At 36.9% G+C, this 25,762-nt stretch overlaps 1 protein-coding gene and 1 long non-coding RNA gene across 3 annotated transcripts in view; one reads left to right on the top strand and one right to left on the bottom strand.

Moving 5' to 3' along the window:
• Positions 1-4,886: 4,886 nt before the first annotated feature.
• The window catches only part of LOC135793005 (uncharacterized), a 61,257-nt gene continuing 40,381 nt past the window's right edge, over positions 4,887-25,762 (bottom strand). Inside the window, 5 exon segments of the mRNA XM_065303844.1 lie at positions 4,887-6,463; positions 6,541-7,183; positions 7,335-7,848; positions 7,851-8,453; positions 8,634-8,837. Of these exon segments, the coding sequence (XP_065159916.1) occupies positions 5,267-6,463; positions 6,541-7,183; positions 7,335-7,848; positions 7,851-8,453; positions 8,634-8,837 (3,161 nt within the window). The 3' untranslated portion in view covers positions 4,887-5,266.
• LOC135793009 (uncharacterized) overlaps positions 23,980-25,762 on the top strand; it is a 106,666-nt gene continuing 104,883 nt past the window's right edge. The window contains exons 1-2 of one of the 2 annotated variants that reach the window (XR_010548510.1): positions 23,980-24,087; positions 24,904-25,002. This is a non-coding gene — a long non-coding RNA (uncharacterized lncRNA). Of the gene's footprint in view, positions 24,088-24,405; positions 24,532-24,903; positions 25,003-25,762 lie in introns of those variants that run through there. The other variant, XR_010548511.1, reaches the window with a different exon arrangement.

Below are 25,762 nucleotides of genomic sequence, written 5' to 3'. Positions count from 1 at the left end.
AAGTGTAACAAACATCAGAACTTTCGCATTTATAATATTAGTAGGGATACTCAAGTGTCCTTGGTTTAAGACTTAAAGACTTATCAACCCTTCTTATCACTGAGTTTCTTTTTTTGTGTCTTTAACTTTGTTTGATGTTGAGTGTTTCTAAAAAGAACAATTACACTCGGGAGCGGAGATTCGAGGTTAGTGATTGGTGGTTGGTAGTTGGATAGTTGGCGGTTATGGTGCACACGAGCGCTATTTTAGCAAACCCTTCTTATCAGCGCAATTAATTCGAGACTTGCGGCGGGTATTCGTTCAATTTCTGCGCTTGGGGGTTGAAACTACAGAGTGGTGACTAATCACACTTGTTAATAACATGTAAATTTGTTCCTTCTGCGATTTATTTCTCGTACGTGCAGAAATACAGTCAATTCTTATCCAGAAACGTAAATTTTAAAAATAAAATCACTAAATATTTTTTATTGCTGAATTGCATCTAGTATATCATTAATTCACTTTTAACCCTTAAACCTTTAGGTATTAAGGATTGTTATGCAGCCTATGCACTTTACAACTTCCGAAAACGATCAAAAAACACGCAATCCTTTTATTTCTACATTTAGACTAGTGGTAAACTTTAATTTATAGGTTCAGGAATTATTCGTTTGAATTTTCATTAATCGTTCTTTATCTATTTGTGTGTTTTTGTTTTTTGAAATTGTTTTTCTGTTCTTAATGTTTGAAATATTTATAAACGTGAAAAGCAGTCTGTGCGCGTTGAAAGGACTTTTCGGGGTGGAAAGCACCGGCAGGGACTTGGAGAAAACTCAACGGGGCTGTTTACATCCGATTTATTCGCGAAGCTTTGCATACATTCGCCGTGCGCCGAGGGGCGTAAATAATTTTTAATTTCTGCCCCTCGAAACAACCGACGGCGGCGGCGGTGCGGCAACATCGTGAGCGCCTAAATATGTAAATCCAACAGTTATACCAAAATGTTTAGGTGCCTTATACGTATATGCAAATTAACATCATACAGGTTGCTACGAAATATTTTACAAAACCAGAATATAAACACAATAACACAAAATAATATTATTTTAAAATAAACACAATTAAATGCATCATTTTTAAATATTAAAATAATTTCGTTGTTAAAATTAATTTTAAAATTTAGATTTTTTTAGTTGTGAATAAAAATAACATTCTGTAAGTACAGGTAAAGCTTTGGCATTGTTGTGGCGGCAAGGTAGGAGGTAAAACCCCGCAATGTGCACCGCCAACGAGATTCCAGCCGATATTTTTTATACTTTGTGGATATCCCAAAAACCGCCGGAAGGAAAAAACATCAAATTAAATTTAAGAACCATGTTTGAGACTTTAACTTCCAGCGTTAATTCTGCTAATTGAAATTATACCAAAACATGTTTACGTATTTTTACATTTAATTTTGAAAATATTAATAAATACTCTAATTGTTTAAACATCCTCACAATTAATTTAACCAGAATTAATTTATTTTTAACATTTTTATATTTAAATTTACCTTGGAAATAATAACCTACTATTTATTTTTATTACCTAATTTCATTTGTAATCTTGGTAGGTTTGTGTACCTGTGCCCTACATAAAGTACAAACACTCGTTGCTGGTAAGTTAGGTGCGCAATATTTAGTAATAAGTTTCGCGCCTCAGCGTCGAGCTTTCTCGGAATATTCTACACGCGTTGCGTGCCGATTATCACATACTTTGTTCTTTTCTTGGTTAATTTATGACGATTAATTATTATTTCCGCTGGATTCTTAAAATTATGTTTTTGTTGAGTTACTTTGTTCTAGTTTTTACTAAATTTCTACAGGTATAATGTCAATATAACGTCATAATGAATAACAACTTATCTCCTAACTGATAACCGAGTTGTGAGATAAATTTAGTTTATTAATCATCGGTTAATCACGCAGTTGGCGTATTTTTTCACCAAAGTATTGCGAAATACCAATTTTACTAATTTTTATTAAAAATTTAAAAATACTTACAATAACAAATGCGTTGAAAAACAGCATGAAGTACTTGACCGTCTCGATCTGATTGCTAAGACGCTCCTCGCCTTTTCCACGTCCGGCCATCTTGTTTCCTTTCGTATATAAATTCACACTGGTAAGACGCACGAAATCAAGATGCAGCACTTCCGCACTTTCAAATTGCAATTAATATCAAAGTATCCAAGTTTGTGGTTATTCCCAGGTCTCAATTTGCTGTAGCAAGTTGGCTTTCGACAAAATTTTAGGATTTATCACTACTTATATTTTAAATGCGAAAGTCTGATGTTTGTTACACTTTCACGCAAAACTACTTAACCGATCATCATGAAAATTTGTACACATGATGCTTAGTGAGTCCCGAATAGTTTATAGGCTACTTTTTTATTTAATAAAAATTATTTTTAAATAAAATAAAAGGAAATTGTTTGCCGTAATACCTCTACATCCTAGCTATTTGACTACTTTAACGCCATCTAGCATTCCAGCAGCTGAAAGCTCAAACCTAAGTACTATAGTACCATCACACTGTATTATCACATATTATTACAAACGGCTACGCATCAAATCGGTATTTACTATGGAGACTGTACACTATACTTTATAGACATAACAGCCATTTAAGCTTCCATAGTTCCTTCATTTATTTACTTCTTCTCAGGCTACCACAGACGCGTACGGAAACAACTTCATTACTTTAGATATTCGCGAGCGAAACCGCGGGTTAAAGCTAGTAAACAATACAAGATAAAATAAAATCAAATAATTCGAAATAACAGTATTTTTCATTAATTTATTGCGGGAGAAAATGGCAAAATTTAAATAAATGAATGATGTTATTATAACAGTAAATAAACATATTGCATTCATATTTATTGGCGAGTCGACGCAGCGTCACGTGTGCACATCTAATTTAAAAGTGACCGCCGAAGCGTCATTTGTCAATGCCGTTTTGTGCCGCGACGGACGCGTACAACAATAACAATATCGGCGCCATAAAGGACGCCGGAAACGGGCGGCGATCATTCTTCATTTAATTCGAGCGAGTGCACAATCCACCCTCACTCCATTCATCCCAATCATGCCCGTTCCCGAAAGCATTAAGTTCTAAATCATTCAAATGAATATATTATATTGTCCAGCTGTCAATTGAGATGTCAATTTTTGCTGCTTTTAATTATCAGACTATTGAATGGTGCATTTAATAGGAAACGGTTTGTTTATTGTATTTATTACCCGATAAATGTGTATCACAACTGCGTGATGTTCTAACGAAGCTTGAAAAGCTTCGGGTTCTAAGGAAAGCATCTCTTTCTCTAACATCGTACAATTTTATGATGTAATCATTAGAGATCTTGGTGGATTTTTGCGGGTTTTTGAGATTTCCAGATTTGTTCAAAGATGCCCCAGCCAACGCAATGCGGGTAGAAATAAGAGAAAATGAAAACGAAACGAAATAAGAAAAAAGCTCCTGTCGTACGATATTATTTCGTCGGTTTGCGCTGTGTTGGTCGCTGCCGTTTGGAAACCAGCAGAATTTAATAACTTCCAACGAAGATAACGTACGTATTACATAAATCTGATAAGTAATCAATGAAAATTGCACCCTGGGAGAACACACAATCCCGATATGTTGGCTTCTACATTAAAGTACGTAAAAACGCAAAAAAAGAAAAAGAAATTATTTTGTGAAAATATATTTACTGCGCATGCGCAGTAGGAATGATTTAGATGACCAAAATATCTTTGCATTCGAATTGTTTCAGTTATTCTTAATACCACATTGAGTCCGTTTTAATTAGCATTCGCTTAAAAGCAAACAACTTTGTTTCACTCGCAACTAATTCCCACCCGCATTGTGTCAAACGCGCTCGAATATCAAAACTCAAAGCTCAAAAGCGCAAAGCTGGAAACTCGCAACTAATAAAGTTGAACGTTCAAAACAAACTTCAGTTTCAGCATCGCATGGCTGGATATCAGGCATTATTTATTTAAGCCGAATGTGGCTGGGCTGGAACCAAACACATTTTGCTTTTTAATTAGAGTGTCGGAAGAGTTATACACACTTGTATTGTAATTATTAATTATTACAGCGGTTAGATTTTCAACATTTCTGCATTCAGAGTGCATGCATCAAGAATAGAGGTTGTGATAAATTAGCATCGTTTTTCCAGATCGTTACATGTATCTAGATGGCGGAGGCGCTGACTCTGGTATTGATTTTGACTCACTCACTCACTGCCTCTCTATATCTTTGCCTATTTCCATTTATGACACCTTTGGCCGCCTCCTCGGGTCGTTTTACCTCTCGCATATAAACGTATCGCAATATCATGTGATCAGACGTTAGAATATGAGATATTTTCATAAAATTCTTCCGTTACAGAACTCTTATAAGAAATATATTTCTACATCGTTAAAAAATCTATATATATAAAAATGAATTGCTGTTCGTTAGTCTCGCTAAAACTCGAGAACGGCTGAATGGATTTATCTTATCATGGTCTTGAATTATTCGTGGAGGTCTAGGGAAGGTTTTAAAGGTGAGAAAAATTCGAATAATTGCCGGGAAAATCCTCAAAACAGCTCTTTTCTATAGAATAAAATTTGACATTGAGATTCAATCATAGTTATAGTTAAATAGTTGAATTCGAGATGGCAGATTGACAAAACTTTATACAGTTAATTTCTTTAAATTAAAATTGTTAATCTTATTGATAGAATTGACTCTTACTACGAGTATGTCTAGAACAAGAGAGTAAAAACGAATTACATTGTTATTAAACACTGCCGGAACGAAGTCGCGGGCAACAGCTAGTTTAAAATAAAAAAATCAAAATTTAATAAAAATCAACCTGCAAATGATTAATAACCATAATTTATTATTTATATTACAATAATGTATAATACAAAAAATTACAATTACAATATGATTAGACGTGACACGTCTGGGCCAGAAATTCAAATTCGAAGATATCTACTCGTAAAGAAATCAAAGAATAGAATTATTACTTACATGAAATGTTTCTTATTATTCTACGTATTTAATCTACACTCTTATAATTAAATTCGTTGCTTAACTAATTGATGAATTTCGTCGATGGATTTATTTACAAGAAAGATGTTGCTGTGCGTTCGACAATCGAAATATAATATAATACATATTGCACACGATCAAATTGACTGTCCTTGATCATTCACTTTAAAATTTTGCACCGTTTTTCAATTTCGCGCGATTTTGTTTAACCCACGTATGGGAATGGACCGTATGGTGCTGGGAAGAATCCTGGGAATGCTGCCGTCGGTTGAACTGCAACTGATGCTGTCATATAACTGGTGAGTAAAGTAGGCACTACTTTCGTTGAGAAGATGGTTGTATAAGCTGTTTTTGCACCAAAGGTCAATTTTAAAATTTTGCTTTGCGTTTGTGTTACAATCGCAGTCTGAACCACCGGAGATGATGTAACAGCGAATTGAGGTTGTTGTTGTGGGAAGAGTGGATTTACCGGTGGTGGAATGGGTAAGTTGGGAATGCTTGGCAGTGTACTGGTTACGTATTCATAGTCAGTTTTTGTAACAGTTCCGACAATTTTCGACAATGTGCTGAGAATTGTATTCTGGCCGTTTACAACTGGAATGACGTGGGATTCATAAACGGTTTCAACTTTGACGACTGGTTTGGAAGCGGTGATAACTTGGCCTTGAGGTGGAGCAGCTTGAGGGTTCAACAACCTAAGAAGCGCTAGTTGTTGAAGTTGTTCAGGACTTAAATTTGGTGTCTGTATAACATCAGGGAATTGAGGTTTAGGTGTTGTGGGAGGTTGAGGTTTACGCAGTTTAAGCCCATCAGGAATCCTAGACTTGTCTACTGATGACAAATCAAAATCAGAACCTATATTAGCAAGATCCAAATCACCTGGAAGAATTCTCTTAGGTGTTCCATCATCTTGCTCATTCTGGTCACCAAATTCAAGCTCCAGATGAAGTTCTGAACCTGCTTCATCCAAATGACTATTAAATTCATTCAGAGTTTTACTAGGGTTAAAATGGTAGGCCTCCATTGGTGGTAAAGTCTTTGTCGCTGTCACTAACCGAGTGACAAGGTAAGTCTGAACGAGAGTGTAGCTACTTGTGTCGTTGCCACCTCGTATGACAGGCAGGATATGCGTCTTTAACATCGTTTGGGTTGTGCTGAAGGTATCAGTGAGGGTTTCCAATGGCGGAGTCTCCATGTCGGATGCCAAGTAGAGGGGCGGAAGGGTCGCAATGCTAGAGTCAAGGAAATTGTTATCCTTGTCGTAGTTGCTCGCCGTCGCGAGTATATTTTCTGTTAAAGGTTCGGTAGCCGTAGCGCCAATCGTCGCTTCGCTTGTCGCCTCCAAGCTCTTTTCAAATGTAGATGTCACCGTGATGTAACGTGTGTTCTTAACACTTCCGACCTAACATGGAACACAAAATTAATTCTATCCTCACCTCGATCATTTACGTCACTTAATAATAGGATAAAGACACTAACCTGGAAGGTGTACGGTGATTTAATCGTTGCAATTTCATAGTAGATATCTTTGAAATCCGGAGGAGTCGAAATCTCCACTTTAATTGTTTCCAACGGGAATGGAGTGTCTAGTTTGTTTTCAGTGGAGCTTTCATCATCCACAATAGAAGCAACGGATTCAGAACCTACGAGACCGTCGACATCATCTGACCTCGCTTGAGGAGTAACCAGGTCATTCAGGGATGGCGAAACTTCCTGCAATGGCGGCGGGGTCACTGCATCGTTGGCGTCGTCGTCGTTGACCTTCCGGATGGTGACGCGCGGTTTGGGAGTAGTCTTGTATTGCCAGCGGCCCGGAGACCTGTTCAGTTTAAACTTATAGAGACTGGAGGAAGCAGAGCCACTGTCAACAGTAGACGCTTGGACTTTCGGCTTGTATCCACGACGCGTAAAGCCGCCTCCGTTGTCTGGAGCTGCTGTACTTGTAGCACGCGATTGCTGCTTGTTCCGACGCGAGTTGTACCTCTTGCTTGCCACTGGCGGCTGCTCACTAGATACAGACACAGTGGATATTTGAGACTTGTTCCGGCCGAATTTCTTGTTGGAAGAAGAGTTGTTGTTGTTGTTGTTGTGGTTGGAGTGTTGTTGTGGGGTGTGGTGCTGTCTAATATTATATTTACAGAAGTGTATTAGTGCTACTCACAACCAGAAAGAAGAAATACAGTTTAAAATGCAAACCAAGAAAAATTTAGTAAAAAGACCAGAAACAATTCCAACAAACTGTATAGAAAGATTTGAAAATTATTAAAACTTACTTGAAACTTCGAGATTGCGCATGGATGCCACTCTGCTGACGATTCCTAAGAGTCTTTTTCTCTTGGGAACTACTATCATTTTCATACTCTTCATACTCCTGGGACCTATTCTTAAACCGCTTAAAACTACCAGAACTAGCTGGTTTCCTTGTCGGTTTGATGGCGTTTTGAGTAACCTCCGCTACCAGAAGACTTTCCTCGTTGATGGAAGCAGCTGGGGTGGGTTCCAAGTGTCTATTTTTCTTACCCAGAGCAGGTGCAGCCGTTTTTAGAATTCTCAGAGTTGGTGACGGATTAATCTTCTGTTTAGCATTATAAATATGCGAAGTACTTTGAAGAACCTGTGCATATTTCCCAGAAATATATGTACCAATAACACTGGTTTCATGTACAGTTGTAACACCATCCTTTACAACCGTCCCACCTAATTTAGTGACCAATCCAGTGGGATGTTGAGAATCTGATCGTTTTGTAGCACCGCTGTGTCCTTTGTTCTTTAGTGTAGAAGCTCTGTTTTACCATGTGATTTTACACTGGGTTTGAGATTAATGACCTTGTAAGTCTCTTCAACAACTTCCGATGGTTGTCTTGAAAGGAAATCATATTCAGGTTCTCCAATGTTGTTACCTAAAATTACCGCTGGCTCTTCTGCCTCCTGTATTTCCACTACGCTTGAAAAAGTTGGTTGGACAGTTGATGATTCTTCATGGACTTCAACATGACTGGAAACTATTGGGGTTTCTGGTTGGGCAGTAGCTTCGTCAGTAACAACTTCAACTTTAGTAATAATATTTTGTTTTGGTTCAATTTTAGACGCTTGAGCTGGAATAAATGCAGGAGCTGCTTTGGGTTCTTCTTGGATAGAAACCGCACTTGATACACCTTCAATAACATTCACAATTGGTTTGATTTCTGGTTGGTTGGATTCCACAATATGCACAACCGATGACAATTTTTTACTTATCCCGCTTGATTTTTTCTCGTTTTTCTCGGTTTTGCTGGGTTTTATGACATCCGGGATTTCAGCAACTTGTGTTACGACACTCACCGAGGGTGCGGGTTTGGTTTCGATGACGCTAGTCGGTTGCGCGGCGATTTGTTCCGGCACTGGAACAGCATCTGCAACAAATTATAATTTATGACGCTATAACACGCCGGATATCTGCATAAGTGTATAAAATAAACATCGAGTAGTAAAACGGAAGTATCAAGCAGCAGGAAGCGAGTTGATTGGAAAGTGAAAAACATGACGTAAATTTATGAAGCTAAAATTACGATTGCAATTGCGGATGAAAGTACCTTCAGTTGGTTGGGGTGCAGCGGGTGCTGCACTTTGCGGCGAGAAGACCATAACCGTGTTGCCGATGGTTGTTGTAAAATCGAGAAAGCCATAAACGGTTTGAGTAACGAGGGAGCCAGGAGCTGCTGCTGCAACCTGAGTTGGTTTTACTTGGTTTTCCGGATTGATAAACACTGGACCAGCAGATGAACTAACATCTTTTACTGAAAAAATAAAATAAATACTTATAAGTTGATTTAATTTATAAGGGTAGAGAAATAGGGCTGGGATTTGTGTTCAGTAGACCGGAAGTTATGATATTCTGGGGTAAATCGAAGACGACAGACCAATTTGTGTCGCCAGAAACATTTGTTTCGCTCGATTGACTTATAAAACATCAGAAATCGTTTTGATTGCTTTGCTTTATTTTTATTTTTGAAAGTTTTAATTAAAATAATTAATCTCTAGCCCAAGACTATAGCCTATGCCTATTTCCTCTGAACATGCCTTCAGCCAGTTTATATTAAAATTATAAATCAAGATGATTCGCAAGAGCGTTTTATCATTCGAGCGTTTCTTCTAATATTCCGCTAATGCTTCCCCGAGCATACATTCTCCAAAAAGCACGTGAAAATGAGAATGAAGCAAAGGTTTTCGCACGACGCCAGAAGGAAAACGCTTCGCGTAGAATTTAATTAACGGCGCAACGATGTAGGTGCGAGCACACAGCGCTTTAAAATATAAAATATCTTTTAATTACGTTCTTTCGGGTGGTATTTGCGTCGGCAACTTGCTCGTTCTAATTCGCTTTCACGCCTATTTGAGTCTGATTAAATTTTCCGCATGGTTATCATGTGGCAAGACAATTTCGCCTTCGTAAATTCAAAATTATTAAACATTACAAACACTTTACTATTATATCTATCTGCCAACTAACAAATTGTTTCGTATCTGTAAAACCGGATGATTCATTGTTGCAGAATGTAAATTTTATGTTTGAGATAAAGAAACGATTGCAAAATAAGCGTAAAATCAATTTATTGCGAACTAGCTGTTGCCCGCGACTTCGTTCCGGCAGTGTTTAATAAAAATGTAATTCGTTTTTACTCACTTGTTCTAGACATACTCGTAGTAAGAGTCAATTCTATCAATAAGATTAGCAATTTTAATTTAAAGAAATTAATTATATAAAGTTTTGTCAATAATGCACTTCAGCGCGCCATCTCGAATTCAACTATTTAACTATAACTATGATTGAATCTCAATGTCAAATTTTATTCTATAGAAAAGAGCTGTTCTGAGGATTTTCCCGGCTATTATTCGAATTTTTCTCACCTTTTAAACCTTCCCTAGACCTCCACGAATAATTCAAGACCAAGATAAGATAAATCCGTTCAGCCGTTCTCGAGTTTTAGCGACACTAACGAACAGCAATTCATTTTTATATATGTAGATAGAAGCAAAGATTGTGTATGTTTGACTTTTATTTTTAAACAATCAGTAACTGAAAACGTTCTGCTTGAATGCAGAAACAAATAAAATATTTATTAATTCAAAATACTTTAATTTATGATCACATCAATTTAAAAGTTAACTGCATGTATGTACTTACTCGTACTTTGTCCGATTACATGTTAAACAAAGTAATTTCCGTTCAAACGTAATTTTTATTTCTTTATGCACAAAGATAGCTCATCTACGAAGGCACGAACATGATGGATATGTAATTATGATAAATATGCAAAATATTGTGTGAACCGAGTGCATTAATCATAATGTGCAGTTTGCGGGCGCCACGTTCGCTGTTTTTATTGCGACGTGTTTGCTCGCAGCGAATCGATGGGTTTTAGATTATAAAACGTGGAAATTAAACGATATTTCGCCCCGGTCTGGCGGTGCCACCTCGTTTACGGAATATATTATTAAATTTTGTGACTCTACGTTGCACCAATCGACGCTGAATTCTTAATTTCCTTTTTCATTAATGCTTTTCCGTCATTTTACAACATGGACAACTTTTTGTAAGGAAATGAGTTTTTAACGTTATAAAATCATTACCAAAATATTTTTAATATAATTATTGCTTCAATTGAGCAACAAAAAATTTTTTTTGGGATTTTTTTAAGTTTTACTTTGTTAAAACAATCAAAAATATACATAACCAGTGGATCCAATTATTATTAAGTGTCTATTATTTTTCCATGGATTTCCTTTTTTGTAAACGTCGATAAATCGGTAATATTTCAGAATAATTGTCCTGTTTGTCGGACACGTCTCGCCTGTCCTGTTTGTATTGTGCTGGAATAGTCGTAGTTTACGAAAACATAGGCGACACATCAAACAATTGAAATTTGTCCAAACATGCATTACGCATTGTGTGCGCATAAAATAGAACGCTGCCCTTTTTCGAAAACATTACAACAACAACGTGACGTATAAAAAACAAGCAGCTTCCGATATTACTAAAACAAATGAAAACACAAACAGAAAACGGAATACAAAAATAGAGCCGTGCACCAAAACACAATCATAAATAATGATCGTAAATCTTTTTTGTGTCGCTAATTGCTGTCAAAAACGTTATTGGAATTTTATGTTAATAGTGGAGAGTTAAAATGCGACGATCATTTGGTGAATTACGACGCAGTAAATTTCAACTTTTGCTAATAATGATAACACAAGTCATAAGTTGAGTAAGTTTACACCTTTTGCGAATAACATCAACTAGAGTTTGGATAGAGGGGCGACTAGAACTTGATGACAATGTGACTTTGTGCTGTGTAGAACTGTTCTGATCTGTCATGTCAGCATCTTATTCAAGATTACAACTTTGGCAATGTTGGCAAGCGAGGGTTGCGAATGTTTGCGATTGCGTTCGTCCATTTCTCGGACAATTCTCCAACGTATCTCGAAAGTAGTGGACATTGCAATAACACCGAACGCCAGTCTGAGTTCTGCCAACGGCATTTTATTTGGGCACAATGCAATTTCGATATGTTTGTTCTTTCAACAAAAGTTTTATATTTAAAAAATAAAACGTTGTAAAATGTGTTTGTTTTGAAAATTGAGTAATTTATTGCGCTTTTGATATTTTCGTTTCGTTTTTCTGTATCGTTTGGTAGCGAAATGGCCCTTATCCGAGTCTTCGATCAAACGGCAAACTGGGCGAAATAAATGTGACTGTAGATAGGGTGCGCAGGACCCGCGCGCGATAACGGTTCGGGAGTTTTATAAATTGCGCGAGCGTTTTGGGGTCGCGCGAGCGCAATTTGCGTTTTTATAGCTGCGGCGCTTGATTGCGCATTGACCAAATCAAACTTAAACCGCCATTCATTTTCGAATATTGTCGGCGCTTCCCGCCGTCCCCCAGAGCGCTCGTAATGAATGCCGTGTTGCGTCGCCCGTTCGACGATTTGTTTCATTGTTTGCCGATACGCCAAACAATAATCTCTCGACTTCAATGCATACACAACATAAACAAAACAAAAATAAAAAACTTTCATTATTTCAGGTGAAATATAAAATAATTTTTTGATTTGTGACCGTCTCCCTGCGTATTAAAACTTTTCCCATAAAACCAATCCAAGAATAGCCGCCTAAGTCGTTTTACCTATTATCAAATTTCACCACCAGGATGCACGCAAAGGGCAAATAAAAGTTTTAATGAAATATGATCGCCACCGAAAGTGGGCATCATTGTCACCGTCGCTGGAATGCCAAAACTTCCGGCTCAATTTAAACGAAGTTTACCTGAAATGATGAAGACGAGTTTTGGGATGTTTCGCACATTCAGGAATAATATTGGGATAAATACAGGTAAAAAATATACGAACTCGAATCATAACTTCCGCGCACCGGATGCCATTCCGTTCGTGCTCGTCGTTTATTTATTTTTTCTCTTCGCTCGTCGAATGTCGACTATTATGTCGTCGGGCGGACGTGCGCAAACAGCGTTAAGCGCGCCCAATAACGGCACCTTGCCGATGTCCCCGAAAAAATATTTATTTATACACGTCGCAGGCACGAGTGTAAACGTCGGCGGCGAGGGTGGCGCGCGCGGTAACGCAATAAAAATATATCGATTTCTTTAGCGATGCGCTCAAAGGGAAACGACGCTCCAGCGCCGGAATGAGCGGCGGTGGAACGCATATGCGAAGGGAATTGGAATAACTGAATACATCAGCGTTCTTATACTTCATGAAAATGTAATAAAGATACCGATAAAAAGGGCACCGACGAAAAAAAGCGCTTCCAGCACGTTTCTGGCTCGTTTAACTAGCAATCATTATGCGATTCGTCATGTCATACCTAGTGTATTAAAAAGCCTTTCAAACCATATCATTACCATTAAAATACCAGCACTGGGTAAGTATCTTTGATAGTCGCTGAGTTATTGCACACAAAAAAAAAACATCAATTTTTATCCTAAAAATATTTGAATGTTTTTTGCATTTCACAGAAATTCTATCCTCGTAATCATCAATCTCTCTCACCCTTGAAAACAAAGCTGCTATTTTTTGTATCTCATTATACCTGCAAAATACGTTTCTATTCTCGTTTCTATTAAAAGTAACTTTAAACTTGACGTTAGAGGGTTGGCGCGCACTTTGCATTTTTCATAACTTATACTCCCCGGTGCATGATTACCGGCGGTGCGCGTCAAAGTCGTGTTCGTCCATGTGGCACCTCGTCACATTTCGCCGCGCACGTCTATATTCCTTCTGCGCCCGGCGCCTCCACCACGGCTAAAATAAAGCCGACAGAAGGAACTGCGCGCACAACGGACGAACGAACGCAAAAAGACGCCGTGGAACCGCCACTTTTATCCGCAAAGCCATATTTCAACGTGATTAATATACGACCGCGGCGACGCTTGCTAAATTGATGGATAGATCCAGGCGTCTGCATTTTCTCCACCCTGTATGCTATGTCTTACTTTATTCACGTGGTCAATATAACAATAAAAACATGAAAAACACGTTGACTAGGTCCATGGTTGTAGATCAGTTAAGTATTTCAGTTCGATAAAAATTGTCTATGCCGGTGCTTGTGGGGCTCGAGAAATTGTAAATTACGTACTGCCGAGCGAGCGGCAAATTGCATCCGCTCGCACATAAATGAACATGCACTTTGCGAGCAAACAACGCGAACTTTAATGTCGACCCACACGAGAACTACGACCGTCACGACGAGAACAGAGCGCTCCCAATAGCATGTGCGCATAATGCGCATTTAAATTGTGCTTGTGTGGAAACCAGAAGAGGTTAGCTATACAGGGTGTTACATAATTTTTTTTACAAAAATTCTACGCAAAAAAGAAGAAAAAACGAAAAATTTTCTTAATTTTGTTTTTCCTTATCAAAACTCAAAGAATTTTAATAAAAATTTAATAAAACATTTAGTATATTACAACATATGAAGAGGATACAATCGTAAACAGGGTTGGATTTATTAAAACCTTACTTAAGTGCATTACTTAATTTTACTCTTCATAAAAAAACTCATTTTTCTCGCTTTTTTTTTTTTTATTTTTTTGCTGATTATATTCTGCTTATAAATAAACTTTAATGCAGCACTGTAACATGTTCTCATATTATATCCCCTAGTATGTAATAACACGTCGTCGCATGCATGCGAAAATGAACTATAAGTCTTGCCTGCCAGCACAACCGCCTCTGGTGGTGGTCCTAGAGCCACGGAGGTCTGGCGGGCGGCGCTCGCATGCATTAAACGCTAACACTATTTGTGACAAATGAGATGCAACTAAGACTCATAACACAAAGACTAATGGCTTTAATACAGGCCGAGGCCGAGAACAATGAGAGATTGCCACTTCGCGTTGCGACCCAACTCGAACCAGCGCCGCCTAACAACCGCAAGCCTGTCGAAAGACATTGCCGGTCATAAACCTTGCTATACTATTCGTATTCTCCGTCGACTGTCTTATGATAACAGCCGGAATTCACTTGGCTGATTGAATTATTGCGCGAATTTAATAAACATTCGGCGCTGCACTTTTTGATTGTTTCTCGCCGAGATTAATTACGAGCTGAAACATTCATTAAGATTTATTACAATCAAAGTGTTGGCGTCATTTATTAGAATCAACATAAAACATGAAAAATACAGCCGAGGAAAGGAAACGTGCGCGAGAACGGAAAAGAAGAAAAATGATTTTCATTACGCCCACCTGCAGCCCCCAAGGTGACTCGCCGGCAATTCTTCTAATTGCCCAAGTTGTGCGCGCGGCGATACACATCTATGCTAATTGAAAACTTATTCACGATCATTATTCTTAGTTACACCCAAGCAGAATAATTTAAATAAAAACAAAGCGAAAATAATTAATAATTATGGAGAATAAAGATTAAGATTTTTTAAGTATTTTTGATTCTACGTAGAGTAATATTTAATGTCTATCTGTGGGTTCAGCTCAATATGTGCGATGTAGATTTGGGGTGGTTCTGCTGTCTTGCGAGGGTGGTTTGCGACACGCTGCGTGGAGAGAACACGAAGCGTTCCGCGCCGCTTGTATTTAATTTATGGCCCGGCACCTTCGTGTCGGCTCGCAGAATTATTGCTGTTCTTTGAACACCACGACCAAAATTTCACCCTCTCACAAGTCACAAGTATTCACGTCTTATATCATTTTTAATAAGCAGATATTTACAAAAATCTAATCTATCTATATATAGAAAAATAAATTGCTGTTCGTTAGTCTCGCTAAAACTCGAGAACGGCTGAACGGGTTTATCTTATCTTGGTCTTGAATTATTCGTGGAGGTCTAGGGAAGGTTTAAAAGGTGAGAAAAATTCGAATAATTGCCGGGAAAATCCTCAAAACAGCTCTTTTCTATAGAATAAAATTTGACATTGAGATTCAATCATAGTTATAGTTAAATAGTTGAATTCGAGATGGCGCGCTGAAGTGCATTATTGACAAAACTTTATATAATTAATTTCTTTAAATTAAAATTGCTAATCTTATTGATAGAATCGACTCTTACTACGAGTATGTCTAGAACAAGAGAGTAAAAACGAATTACATTTTTATTAAACACTGCCGGAACGAAGTCGCGGGCAACAGCTAGTTTACAATAAAAAAAATTATTTTTTGCTTTTGAAAGTTTGGAATTTAGTTACTTTGTCCCCTGGCATTAATTTGCAAATATATTAGCACCTGTTATTTTCCACATCAATACCCACAGCAGCAGCAATGATCTTTTGAATGGAACGCCGGCGTCTGCTTTGAATAAAAAGACTTTTTTCCAAATGCGGCGCGAATCCGGCCGGAGTCCCGAAAAGAAAAGCAAATAATGTTTTAGAGAAGGAAATAGGATATCGTTTAGTGTCTAAATGTAATTTTAACGACGTAAACTACGTATGACGCTTTTAAGCAAAAAGCACTCCATCAGTGTTTATAAATTTTAAAATAATTTTTGATCAAGGGAAAGCAAATTACCAAAATAACTGGTTGGCGCAAAATATTACACCAAGGGTATAAAATTTTGAATGATGATTGGTAAGTAATTAATTAGGCATTAGTAGATTCTACTCGCACATAGTCGCGGGCGCAAAAGCTAGTTTTTATCAAATGAAAACGCTTGCAAGCACTGCATTTTGAATTTTACGAATATTTTTGTATTCAGTGTTGAAAAACACGCATAATATTTAATCTAATAGAAGAATTTTTAATAGGAAAACAACAATTACAATAACAAAGAAAACAATGTATAGTGTATAGCAAAAAATAAGCTTGGTATAAAATTAATTAATATATCAATATGCAACCAAATTTTTATTTATTTCTGTTTTGTATCGAATCTTTGGAGAAAATCTATAAAATTCTAGGTTTAAATAAGTACAAAAAGCGTTTCTACCTATACAAATTTACATTTAATACAAAATGCATAAAAATATCCGAAATACAATAAGCTAATAAAAGATTTCCGGCGCCTATATCCGTTCGTCGTTAAATTCAATGCGCCGCGAAGGACGCAAGATTTACGAGCGGAAAGCGGAAAGCGCCCGCGTCGCGGCTTTTATAGAGGCCATTTTTTTTTCTGCGTCGCTTCACTATAAACACACTCATGACTTGAGAGTGACAAGTCAATTCAAGGCTCGTCATCTCTCACACGCATACAATAATAACAATAAAAACATTGCGCATTATAAAGTTTTATTACGTTTGCGTTTTTTCTTCTTCTTTTATTGGAATTATGATAATAATAATAATTTCTATTTTAATGACTTTTGCGAAACGTGACCTAAATCTAGTGTAAATATTACGTGGCTAATAAAAAAAGCTGAATCATGAATCGAATCGTGCGAAAACCGTAAAATGTTAATGTTGTTTACTGATTGATTCATAAATGCGTAAATAGATAAACACATTCGATGTGAAAACCAATAATAAACTATTTAGGTTATGTGAATGTTTACCGTTTGTATAATATTAACAACAAAATACAAAATTGTTGTTCATATTGAAATAAAATTTTAATTGATTGTATCAAGTCGTGAAATAAAATAGCTGTAAATTGTCACGGCTTTCAGTAATTTATCAATAATTATGATATTAATTACTATTTGTTCACTTTTGACCGTGAATGCTTTAGGTTCAAGGTAAAAATATATATTTAAAGCATTACATGTCAATGATTTTATATCTATATATAGAAAAATAAATTGCTGTTCGTTAGTCTCGCTAAAACTCGAGAACGGCTGAACGGGTTTATCTTATCTTGGTCTTGAATTATTCGTGGAGGTCTAGGGAAGGTTTAAAAGGTGAGAAAAATTCGAATAATTGCCGGGAAAATCCTCAAAACAGCTCTTTTCTATAGAATAAAATTTGACATTGAGATTCAATCATAGTTATAGTTAAATAGTTGAATTCGAGATGGCGCGCTGAAGTGCATTATTGACAAAACTTTATATAATTAATTTCTTTAAATTAAAATTGCTAATCTTATTGATAGAATCGACTCTTACTACGAGTATGTCTAGAACAAGAGAGTAAAAACGAATTACATTTTTATTAAACACTGCCGGAACGAAGTCGCGGGCAACAGCTAGTTTACAATAAAAAAAATTATTTTTTGCTTTTGAAAGTTTGGAATTTAGTTACTTTGTCCCCTGGCATTAATTTGCAAATATATTAGCACCTGTTATTTTCCACATCAATACCCACAGCAGCAATGATCTTTTTGAATGGAACGCCGGCGTCTGCTTTGAATAAAGCGATTTTTTCCAAATGCGAGTGAATCCGGCCGGAGTCCCGAAAAGAAAAACAACCGACAATCTGGCGAGCGGGCGGCTCTCTCAAGCGGCAAAAAAGACGTTGATTAAGTTGCAAAAGAGGACGCAATCTGCGTTTTGCGGCAAACTCTTTATGCAGCGCTTCGCTGGGCCGCCAACGGGGGATGAGGGCAACTTAACGGAACCGAAATCAACGTATAAACTCCTCTGTGGCGGCGGCAGCCGGCCGGAACGCGGCGACAAGAAAAAAGAATTTACATATAAATGGAATCAATATGAGCAGGCATTATTACACTTTTAACAAGAACACTTGCCGAACACTAACGGCAGGTTTATGCAGCCGAAAGTTACAAAATAAAACTAAACTGGTAGTGCTTTTTTAGAAAGTTTTTTAAAGAATTTCACAACAACATTTTGGAAGTCATTAGTTGCGCCTTAAACTTAGTAAAGGCTTTTATAAAAATGGTTGGTAAAAAATTATTTTTCTTCTTTTGATTTTTCGTATTTTTGAAAAACAAAAATATTTTTTTCTCAAAAGCTTTCAAAGCTCGCTATTATCGAGGTGGTCGCATTATTATAATCCGGAATTCGGCGCACGTTTGCGACATCATTACCTTAAAGGGAATGGCAATAAGGCCGGTTTGTTTTCTTTTTTCTTCATCTTGGCACGACTCTATGTCGACCGTTTCCCGTACGAACTCGAAATCGTTGCTTGCGAGCGCACATTCCGGCTCGCAAATGGGAAAATAAAAGCGCGTGGAAAACTCTTAAATTGCGATTTTGCACACGAGACATCTGCATTTTTAAAACTCATGAAAACTCAAAGTTAAACTTTTCCAACTCAAATAAACTCGAATTAACACAATACCCAAAAACACTTCATATTAATTAGATTTAATTTTGTTGCGTTGCAAAATTTCATTTGTGCCTAGGTGCCTTGGCAGAAAATCTATTAATAAAACACAGCGTATTAATTAACATAGGTACGACGCAACCGGAATATTAATTAATAATTAAATTCGGAACGCTCGAAATAATTATTATAGAAGAACGAGCGTGTAGTAATTATAATTGAATAAAAAATCAATATCACAGCGTATTGAATCATGAAAACTGAAAATGAATTCTATTGATTTTCCATTAATTTGTTTGTGCTTTGAAAATATATTTATTATAATCTAAAAATTATTTCAATCCAATTAAAGCATCAACACGTACGTGTATGACAATACGGGAGATAAAATTAAAATTAAACAATCAAAATAATTCAGGAAATAATTTATGTGTAAACTGGATATTAATTTATTTTTAGTTAAATGAATATTTCTATTTTAAGTGGTGCTTTGTTTCATTGGGAATTAAAATTATTACAAGCGGTATATTTCGCATATATACTGAAAACTCAGTCAAGGTAAATCTACACTCCTTGCGGATTATTTATATGGGACACACCTTTGCTATCTGCTTCTTTGATCAACCGTATAAAATTATATAAAATTGCAATTGACATAAAGTACTTGTTCTATACTGATGTTGATATTATTTTTATATTCGGCTTACAATAACATCCCTACTAATATTATAAATGCGAAAGTCCTGATGTTTGATACACTTTCACGCAAAAACTACTTAACCGATCATCATGAAAATTTGTACACATATTCTTTGTGGTCCCCGAATGGTTATAGGCTACTTTTTATTTTATAAAAAAATAATTTTTAAAATAAAATAAAGAAATTGTTTTGCCAATAATACCTCTGCATCTGGCTAATTGACTACTTTAACGCCATCTAGCATTCCAGCAATGAAGCTCAAACCTAAGTACTATAGTACCATCACACTGTATTATCACACTGTATTACCGACAGCTACGTCAACATCAAATCCAATTGACTACACTATGGAGACTGTACACTATACTTCCATAGACTATACTTTCAGCCATTTTAAACTTCCCGCCATTCTACTTCATTGTTACTTCTTCTGTGACTACAGACGCGTACAGAAGCAACTTCATTATTTTAGATATTCGCGAGCGAAGCCGCGGGTTAAAGCTAGTATATAATAAAATCTTAAATATTGTTAAATTTGAGCAAAAAGTTAAAAATAATTTTTATCTCTTTTATTGATGTTTCTATAACCTACAGTTGATAATTTCAAGGCTTTTAAAGATCTCGGCCATTGTAACTAATTATACGCGTCGTGCGGAAACATTTTTCTGCGACTTTTAGCACGCTCGATTAGCGATGCAATTGCGTGACGCAGCGGGTTGCATGCAAAGCAGTAAAGCCGTAATGAGCATGTACATTGCATTAAGCTATTTGCACTTAATTGTGCGAAGTGTCTTACAAATTTAAATGAATAATACAACAATAATCCATTGAGGATTGGCAGTTCAATTGTATTTGATTAACCATGTGGGTGTTTATCTAACATGACAAATAGACATGTCTAGGTCTTTCATTTTATTACAATTTTATTACTCAGATATTACACTTCAATTAAATTAAATTTAAATAATTGTTAAGTAGCACCTCCAATGATTTTCCAATCGTGATACATAAATAATTTTATTTCATCTAAAATGATATCAATATTAATTGAATTTGAGTACGTTCCAAATGAATAGTTACTCCTTTAAATGTTGGAATATTTAAGCGTTCGAATTCACATTACACATGAAGACGCCAAGCATGGCTGGGTGGTTTTGTTCGGTTATCGAAATCGTTCGCTTGGCATTAAATAATTTATGCGCGCAGTTTACTTTTCAACGCGATTTGCGCCGCATTCCCAACGCAATGCATGCCAGCGTCAGCGGCGGCGGCACGAAAGTGCCCCGCCACTCGAATTCAAAGACGCCTCCATTAATTATAAGACATTATATTGCGGCGCGCTCGCTGCCAGCGCCGCCGCCATCGTAATATAATTATTCAACCCCAATTAATACTAGTTTAACTAAGAGGGGCAATTTCGGCCGTTCGACGAATCGTTTAAACTTCAGGTGCGTAAATAAATCATCCCCCACAGGCTACACCACCCGCGTTATTCACACGAGCCTCTATAATGTTTAATTTTTGATCTTATTGAAATTAACATTTATCAACTGATAACGTAAAATATTTACGTTTTTTGTTTTGTTTTTGGTGTTTGCATGCATTTTGCAGGAACGTAAGTAATAAATTTAATAATTCGTTATTCCTGCAAAGTCAGTGGCGCCCGGGCCGGGGTAGTTTTGCATTTACATGCATCGCGCGCTCGCTTTTTGCGCGTGCATTTTCGTTTTCCACGGAAGCGAGCGCAAAGGGCGGTGATTTATCGACATCGCACACCACCACGATACGGCTGACTGTGTGCGAGGGAGCATAATATGCGCCAACCCTGCTTTTACACCCGGGCCAAAGCAAAAGCAAAAGGGTTGACTGACGTCGCGGCGGCAAGTAACGACTTTTGCATCGCTGCATGCCCGCCTGCATCGATGCCATCCAAAACCGACCTCATACATCCACGTACTCCAAATGTGTATATCATGTTTGGTTGCTATTTATTACGAGCTCATGTGATAGTAATGCTGGTTATATCAAAAGTCAGTATCTGCTAGTACTGGTGGAGCGGCTATCCTCTCCCGGATCACATTGTTTAATAAATAAATCCATCCATCAGACGCGGACATCAGATACCGCCCACATGTTTGTCCGCCGTTCTGACAACCAGACAAACCGTCGATCCTCAAACCTTTACACGTCTAGCTGTAGTCTTGACTTCAGACCCAGATTTAGGAGTAATTTCAGTTGGAGCTTCAAACTCTAACTTTAATTTTAGATTTAGATCCATTTGACGTCCGTGTCAAATCAACAGTGAGTCCATACCATACCAAAAATAGTGTTTTATTCACTTTTGAGTAAATAAATTTATTTTTTTACTCATAAAACGTTTTTATTCAAATTTTGCCTCCAAAAACTTTAAAAAATGTTTTGCTTGATTGTTCGTCAATTTCTTCAGTTTATGCTCAAAAAAGTCCACGTCATTGATCCTGAGTAGGGAGTAGGAAGACCCATTCAATATCTTATCCCCTTTGGACCCATCACTAGTCTAGTAGTGGTTGCAACCCCCAGGGAAAATGGCTATGAGCGATGGCCATTATTTCACACGCGACGAATATAAAACGTTAGGCCTCGGGATAGGCAAGTAAAGTTTACTTTCTCGTCATCGATTGAGGATGCGGCGACAACCACCGGTTGACCCTTATCAACCCTTAACTTCCTCACCCCTCGCAAGAATAACATGCTACCTTCAAACGACCATTTTTGTGGTGAAACATTAAAAAACATTAAAAATTTACGCGAGCTTTTACTGAATGAAGATTCGTTTAACATTTTTTTCAGCAGGGGGAACATTTGACGCTTATTTCCTGCCGCTGGCATCTCATTTTCTTCAGCGTTCGTTATTCTTTCAATGGTGAGCGTTCAGCCGCCAAGCTATCACCTATGCCGACGTCTATCATTTTCGATTTACAACGCGGCGGCGTAATTACAGACGACGACAGCGTAATAAGAACGTTGACGCAACGGGAATTAATTAAATGTTGTTTTTAACGCTTAATTACAGTGCATGCAAGCATCGCGTAAAATAATTACAAATTAGCGTTAATAAAATAGTCAAACCCTTAAATATATAGTGTGGAAATAGAGTGAAGTCCTCAAATGGTGTCACCAGTAGGTATTGTAGAATAAATAAAATCATGTGTGCAGTTCACACGCGGTAGAAGTGAAACCTTTAGAACACTGCACTGCGAGAGAATCAGGCGAAAATAGTATCAGGAATTTAAAATTTTGAATCTTTTAAAACAATTCGTCTGCGCATCGTGCGCGCAGGTTTTTGAATTCGTAGCGTCAGTAGTGCGACCTTGCACACTAGCGCCGCGAGCGTTCAACGGTCATTTAGTTTTTCAGTTTTGCAGCGATCAGTGCAACAGGCATCTCTGCACCAAAAACTGCTGAAAATTAAACTAATGCGTAGTAAATTAGTGTTATCAAGTGCAACTCAATACAGATCGTAGGAATAAGTAAGACCTCTCATAATTTATACTTCATAAGTCGCAAATTAGTGGTTCGTAATAGAAAAATGCATACTTCGGAACCAAACATGGCATTCATTTTTGTATGTTACGGCCTGGTTGTTTAGAAACGCGAATAGATGTTTTGTTTGTTTGAATACACTGCGTTTCTGCGTGAGACTCGGCGTCTTATCAGTAATACGGTCTCTTTTTTTATTGGCTGTCTTTCAATCGGTGCGAATGTTGAAAACAAAACAAGACTCGAATGTTTTGATTTTAACGTTTGCACTGCGCTGGCAGAGATGCGCATTACGCTTCGCGCAGTGACGCGTCTCACAGTCGGTTACCACTTCGAGTGTAGCGCGCAGCTCAACGTTAAAATCACTGAAAATAAAAGTAATCTTCAGAATATTATTGTGATCAAGTGCAACTCAGTACTAATTGCAGTAACAGGTATAATTTCACATAATTAATACTTTCGGACTTATAAACTGATTTTTAACTAATTTTAATGAAAATTATAATATTTTGCATGTATTAAAATACAATGTATTCGTACGTAGTTCGGCTACACTGACCTCTGTTACACCGACGTCTATCATTTTCGATTTACAACGCGGCGGCGTAATTACAGACGACGACAGCGTAATAAGAACGTTGACGCAACGGGAATTAATTAAATGTTGTTTTTAACGCTTAATTACAGTGCATGCAAGCATCGCGTAAAATAATTACAAATTAGCGTTAATAAAATAGTCAAACCCTTAAATATATAGTGTGGAAATAGAGTGAAGTCCTCAAATGGTGTCACCAGTAGGTATTGTAGAATAAATAAAATCATGTGTGCAGTTCACACGCGGTAGAAGTGAAACCTTTAGAACACTGCACTGCGAGAGAATCAGGCGAAAATAGTATCAGGAATTTAAAATTTTGAATCTTTTAAAACAATTCGTCTGCGCATCGTGCGCGCAGGTTTTTGAATTCGTAGCGTCAGTAGTGCGACCTTGCACACTAGCGCCGCGAGCGTTCAACGGTCATTTAGTTTTTCAGTTTTGCAGCGATCAGTGCAACAGGCATCTCTGCACCAAAAACTGCTGAAAATTAAACTAATGCGTAGTAAATTAGTGTTATCAAGTGCAACTCAATACAGATCGTAGGAATAAGTAAGACCTCTCATAATTTATACTTCATAAGTCGCAAATTAGTGGTTCGTAATAGAAAAATGCATACTTCGGAACCAAACATGGCATTCATTTTTGTATGTTACGGCCTGGTTGTTTAGAAACGCGAATAGATGTTTTGTTTGTTTGAATACACTGCGTTTCTGCGTGAGACTCGGCGTCTTATCAGTAATACGGTCTCTTTTTTTATTGGCTGTCTTTCAATCGGTGCGAATGTTGAAAACAAAACAAGACTCGAATGTTTTGATTTTAACGTTTGCACTGCGCTGGCAGAGATGCGCATTACGCTTCGCGCAGTGACGCGTCTCACAGTCGGTTACCACTTCGAGTGTAGCGCGCAGCTCAACGTTAAAATCACTGAAAATAAAAGTAATCTTCAGAATATTATTGTGATCAAGTGCAACTCAGTACTAATTGCAGTAACAGGTATAATTTCACATAATTAATACTTTCGGACTTATAAACTGATTTTTAACTAATTTTAATGAAAATTATAATATTTTGCATGTATTAAAATACAATGTATTCGTACGTAGTTCGGCTACACTGACCTCTGTTACATTGGCAAGGTGAGCGCGATCGGCGCGCGTTATCAGTTGTTTGTTTACATTTCACATTCTTCTATCTTTACTTCGTTGCAATATAATACAATAAGTAAAAGATCAAAACGCGATGTATTTTATAAATGTAAATATTTTAAGATTCTTATACAAAGTGACACGCGAAGTAAAATTTTACAATATTTAAATATTTCGAACCCTTTGACTTTATTCGTATATTAATACTGTATATTTGTAGATTATTAAAAGAATGCTTCTTCGATCAATATTTCGATTGCGGACATCTCGCAAACTACAACAGATAGGAATGAACGGATTGAAGATGCTTAATCTACAGGTAATTCTCTAGTGCACGTATGGTATTTTTTTGGTATATCCCTACTTTATAGCAATTCAAATAGTTATTTAAAATAAAGTGAAGTGAAGTGAAGTGAAGTGCGCGTTAAAACAGAGAGAAGGTAATACCAACGCAAATTATTATTTTATTATTATTTTCAGAAATCAAAAATGTTTTTAATATGTATTGATTGTTCTTTCTGCTTGTCTTTCAGGTTTATATTCGATTTTGGTTGATAATGTTTGTAATTCGGGCGCGTTCGATTACCGGTTATGTATTAATTATTATTTGTTTTCAGGACCTTCTTTCTCTCTGGACCATTATTCTCCTCATACCTTTAATAACAAATCCTCATTATTCTGTTGAAATTACTTTTACTACATTAGTTTGTATTGGATTCCTATATTCAAAGATAAATTTTAGTTTCATTTTCAAAAGTTATCCCAACAAGAAAAAAATTCAATTCAAAGTAATAGATCTACTAATCCTGACCCACTCATTTCTCTATAATATTAATTTACTTTGCAGATACAGCAGATTTATCGCTAATATCGGTTGACCTGGAGAGGTGTAACGAAAACTCATCGAGTGCGGGTCGCGTCGCGGTTCACTTAAACTCTTATCAATTCGCGGCCAAGTCCCCTGACTTCAATCCAAGGTGAATCGAAGGACAATAGTGCGCTTTAGTCAAGTTTTTTTTTCGTATTTCCGACAAAACGAGTGCGTGCCGCGTGTAGTAAAATCCGAATCAGTATCGTGT

Source organism: Atheta coriaria, unplaced genomic scaffold, assembly GCF_025399875.1.
Source record: "Atheta coriaria isolate IRGN ID8LTWV9N9 unplaced genomic scaffold, Caltech_Dcor_3.1 hic_scaffold_5_pilon, whole genome shotgun sequence".
NCBI lineage: Eukaryota > Metazoa > Arthropoda > Insecta > Coleoptera > Staphylinidae > Dalotia > Dalotia coriaria.
Note: the sequence above shows the minus strand (reverse complement) of the source record. Positions and strands in the feature narration are given on the sequence as shown.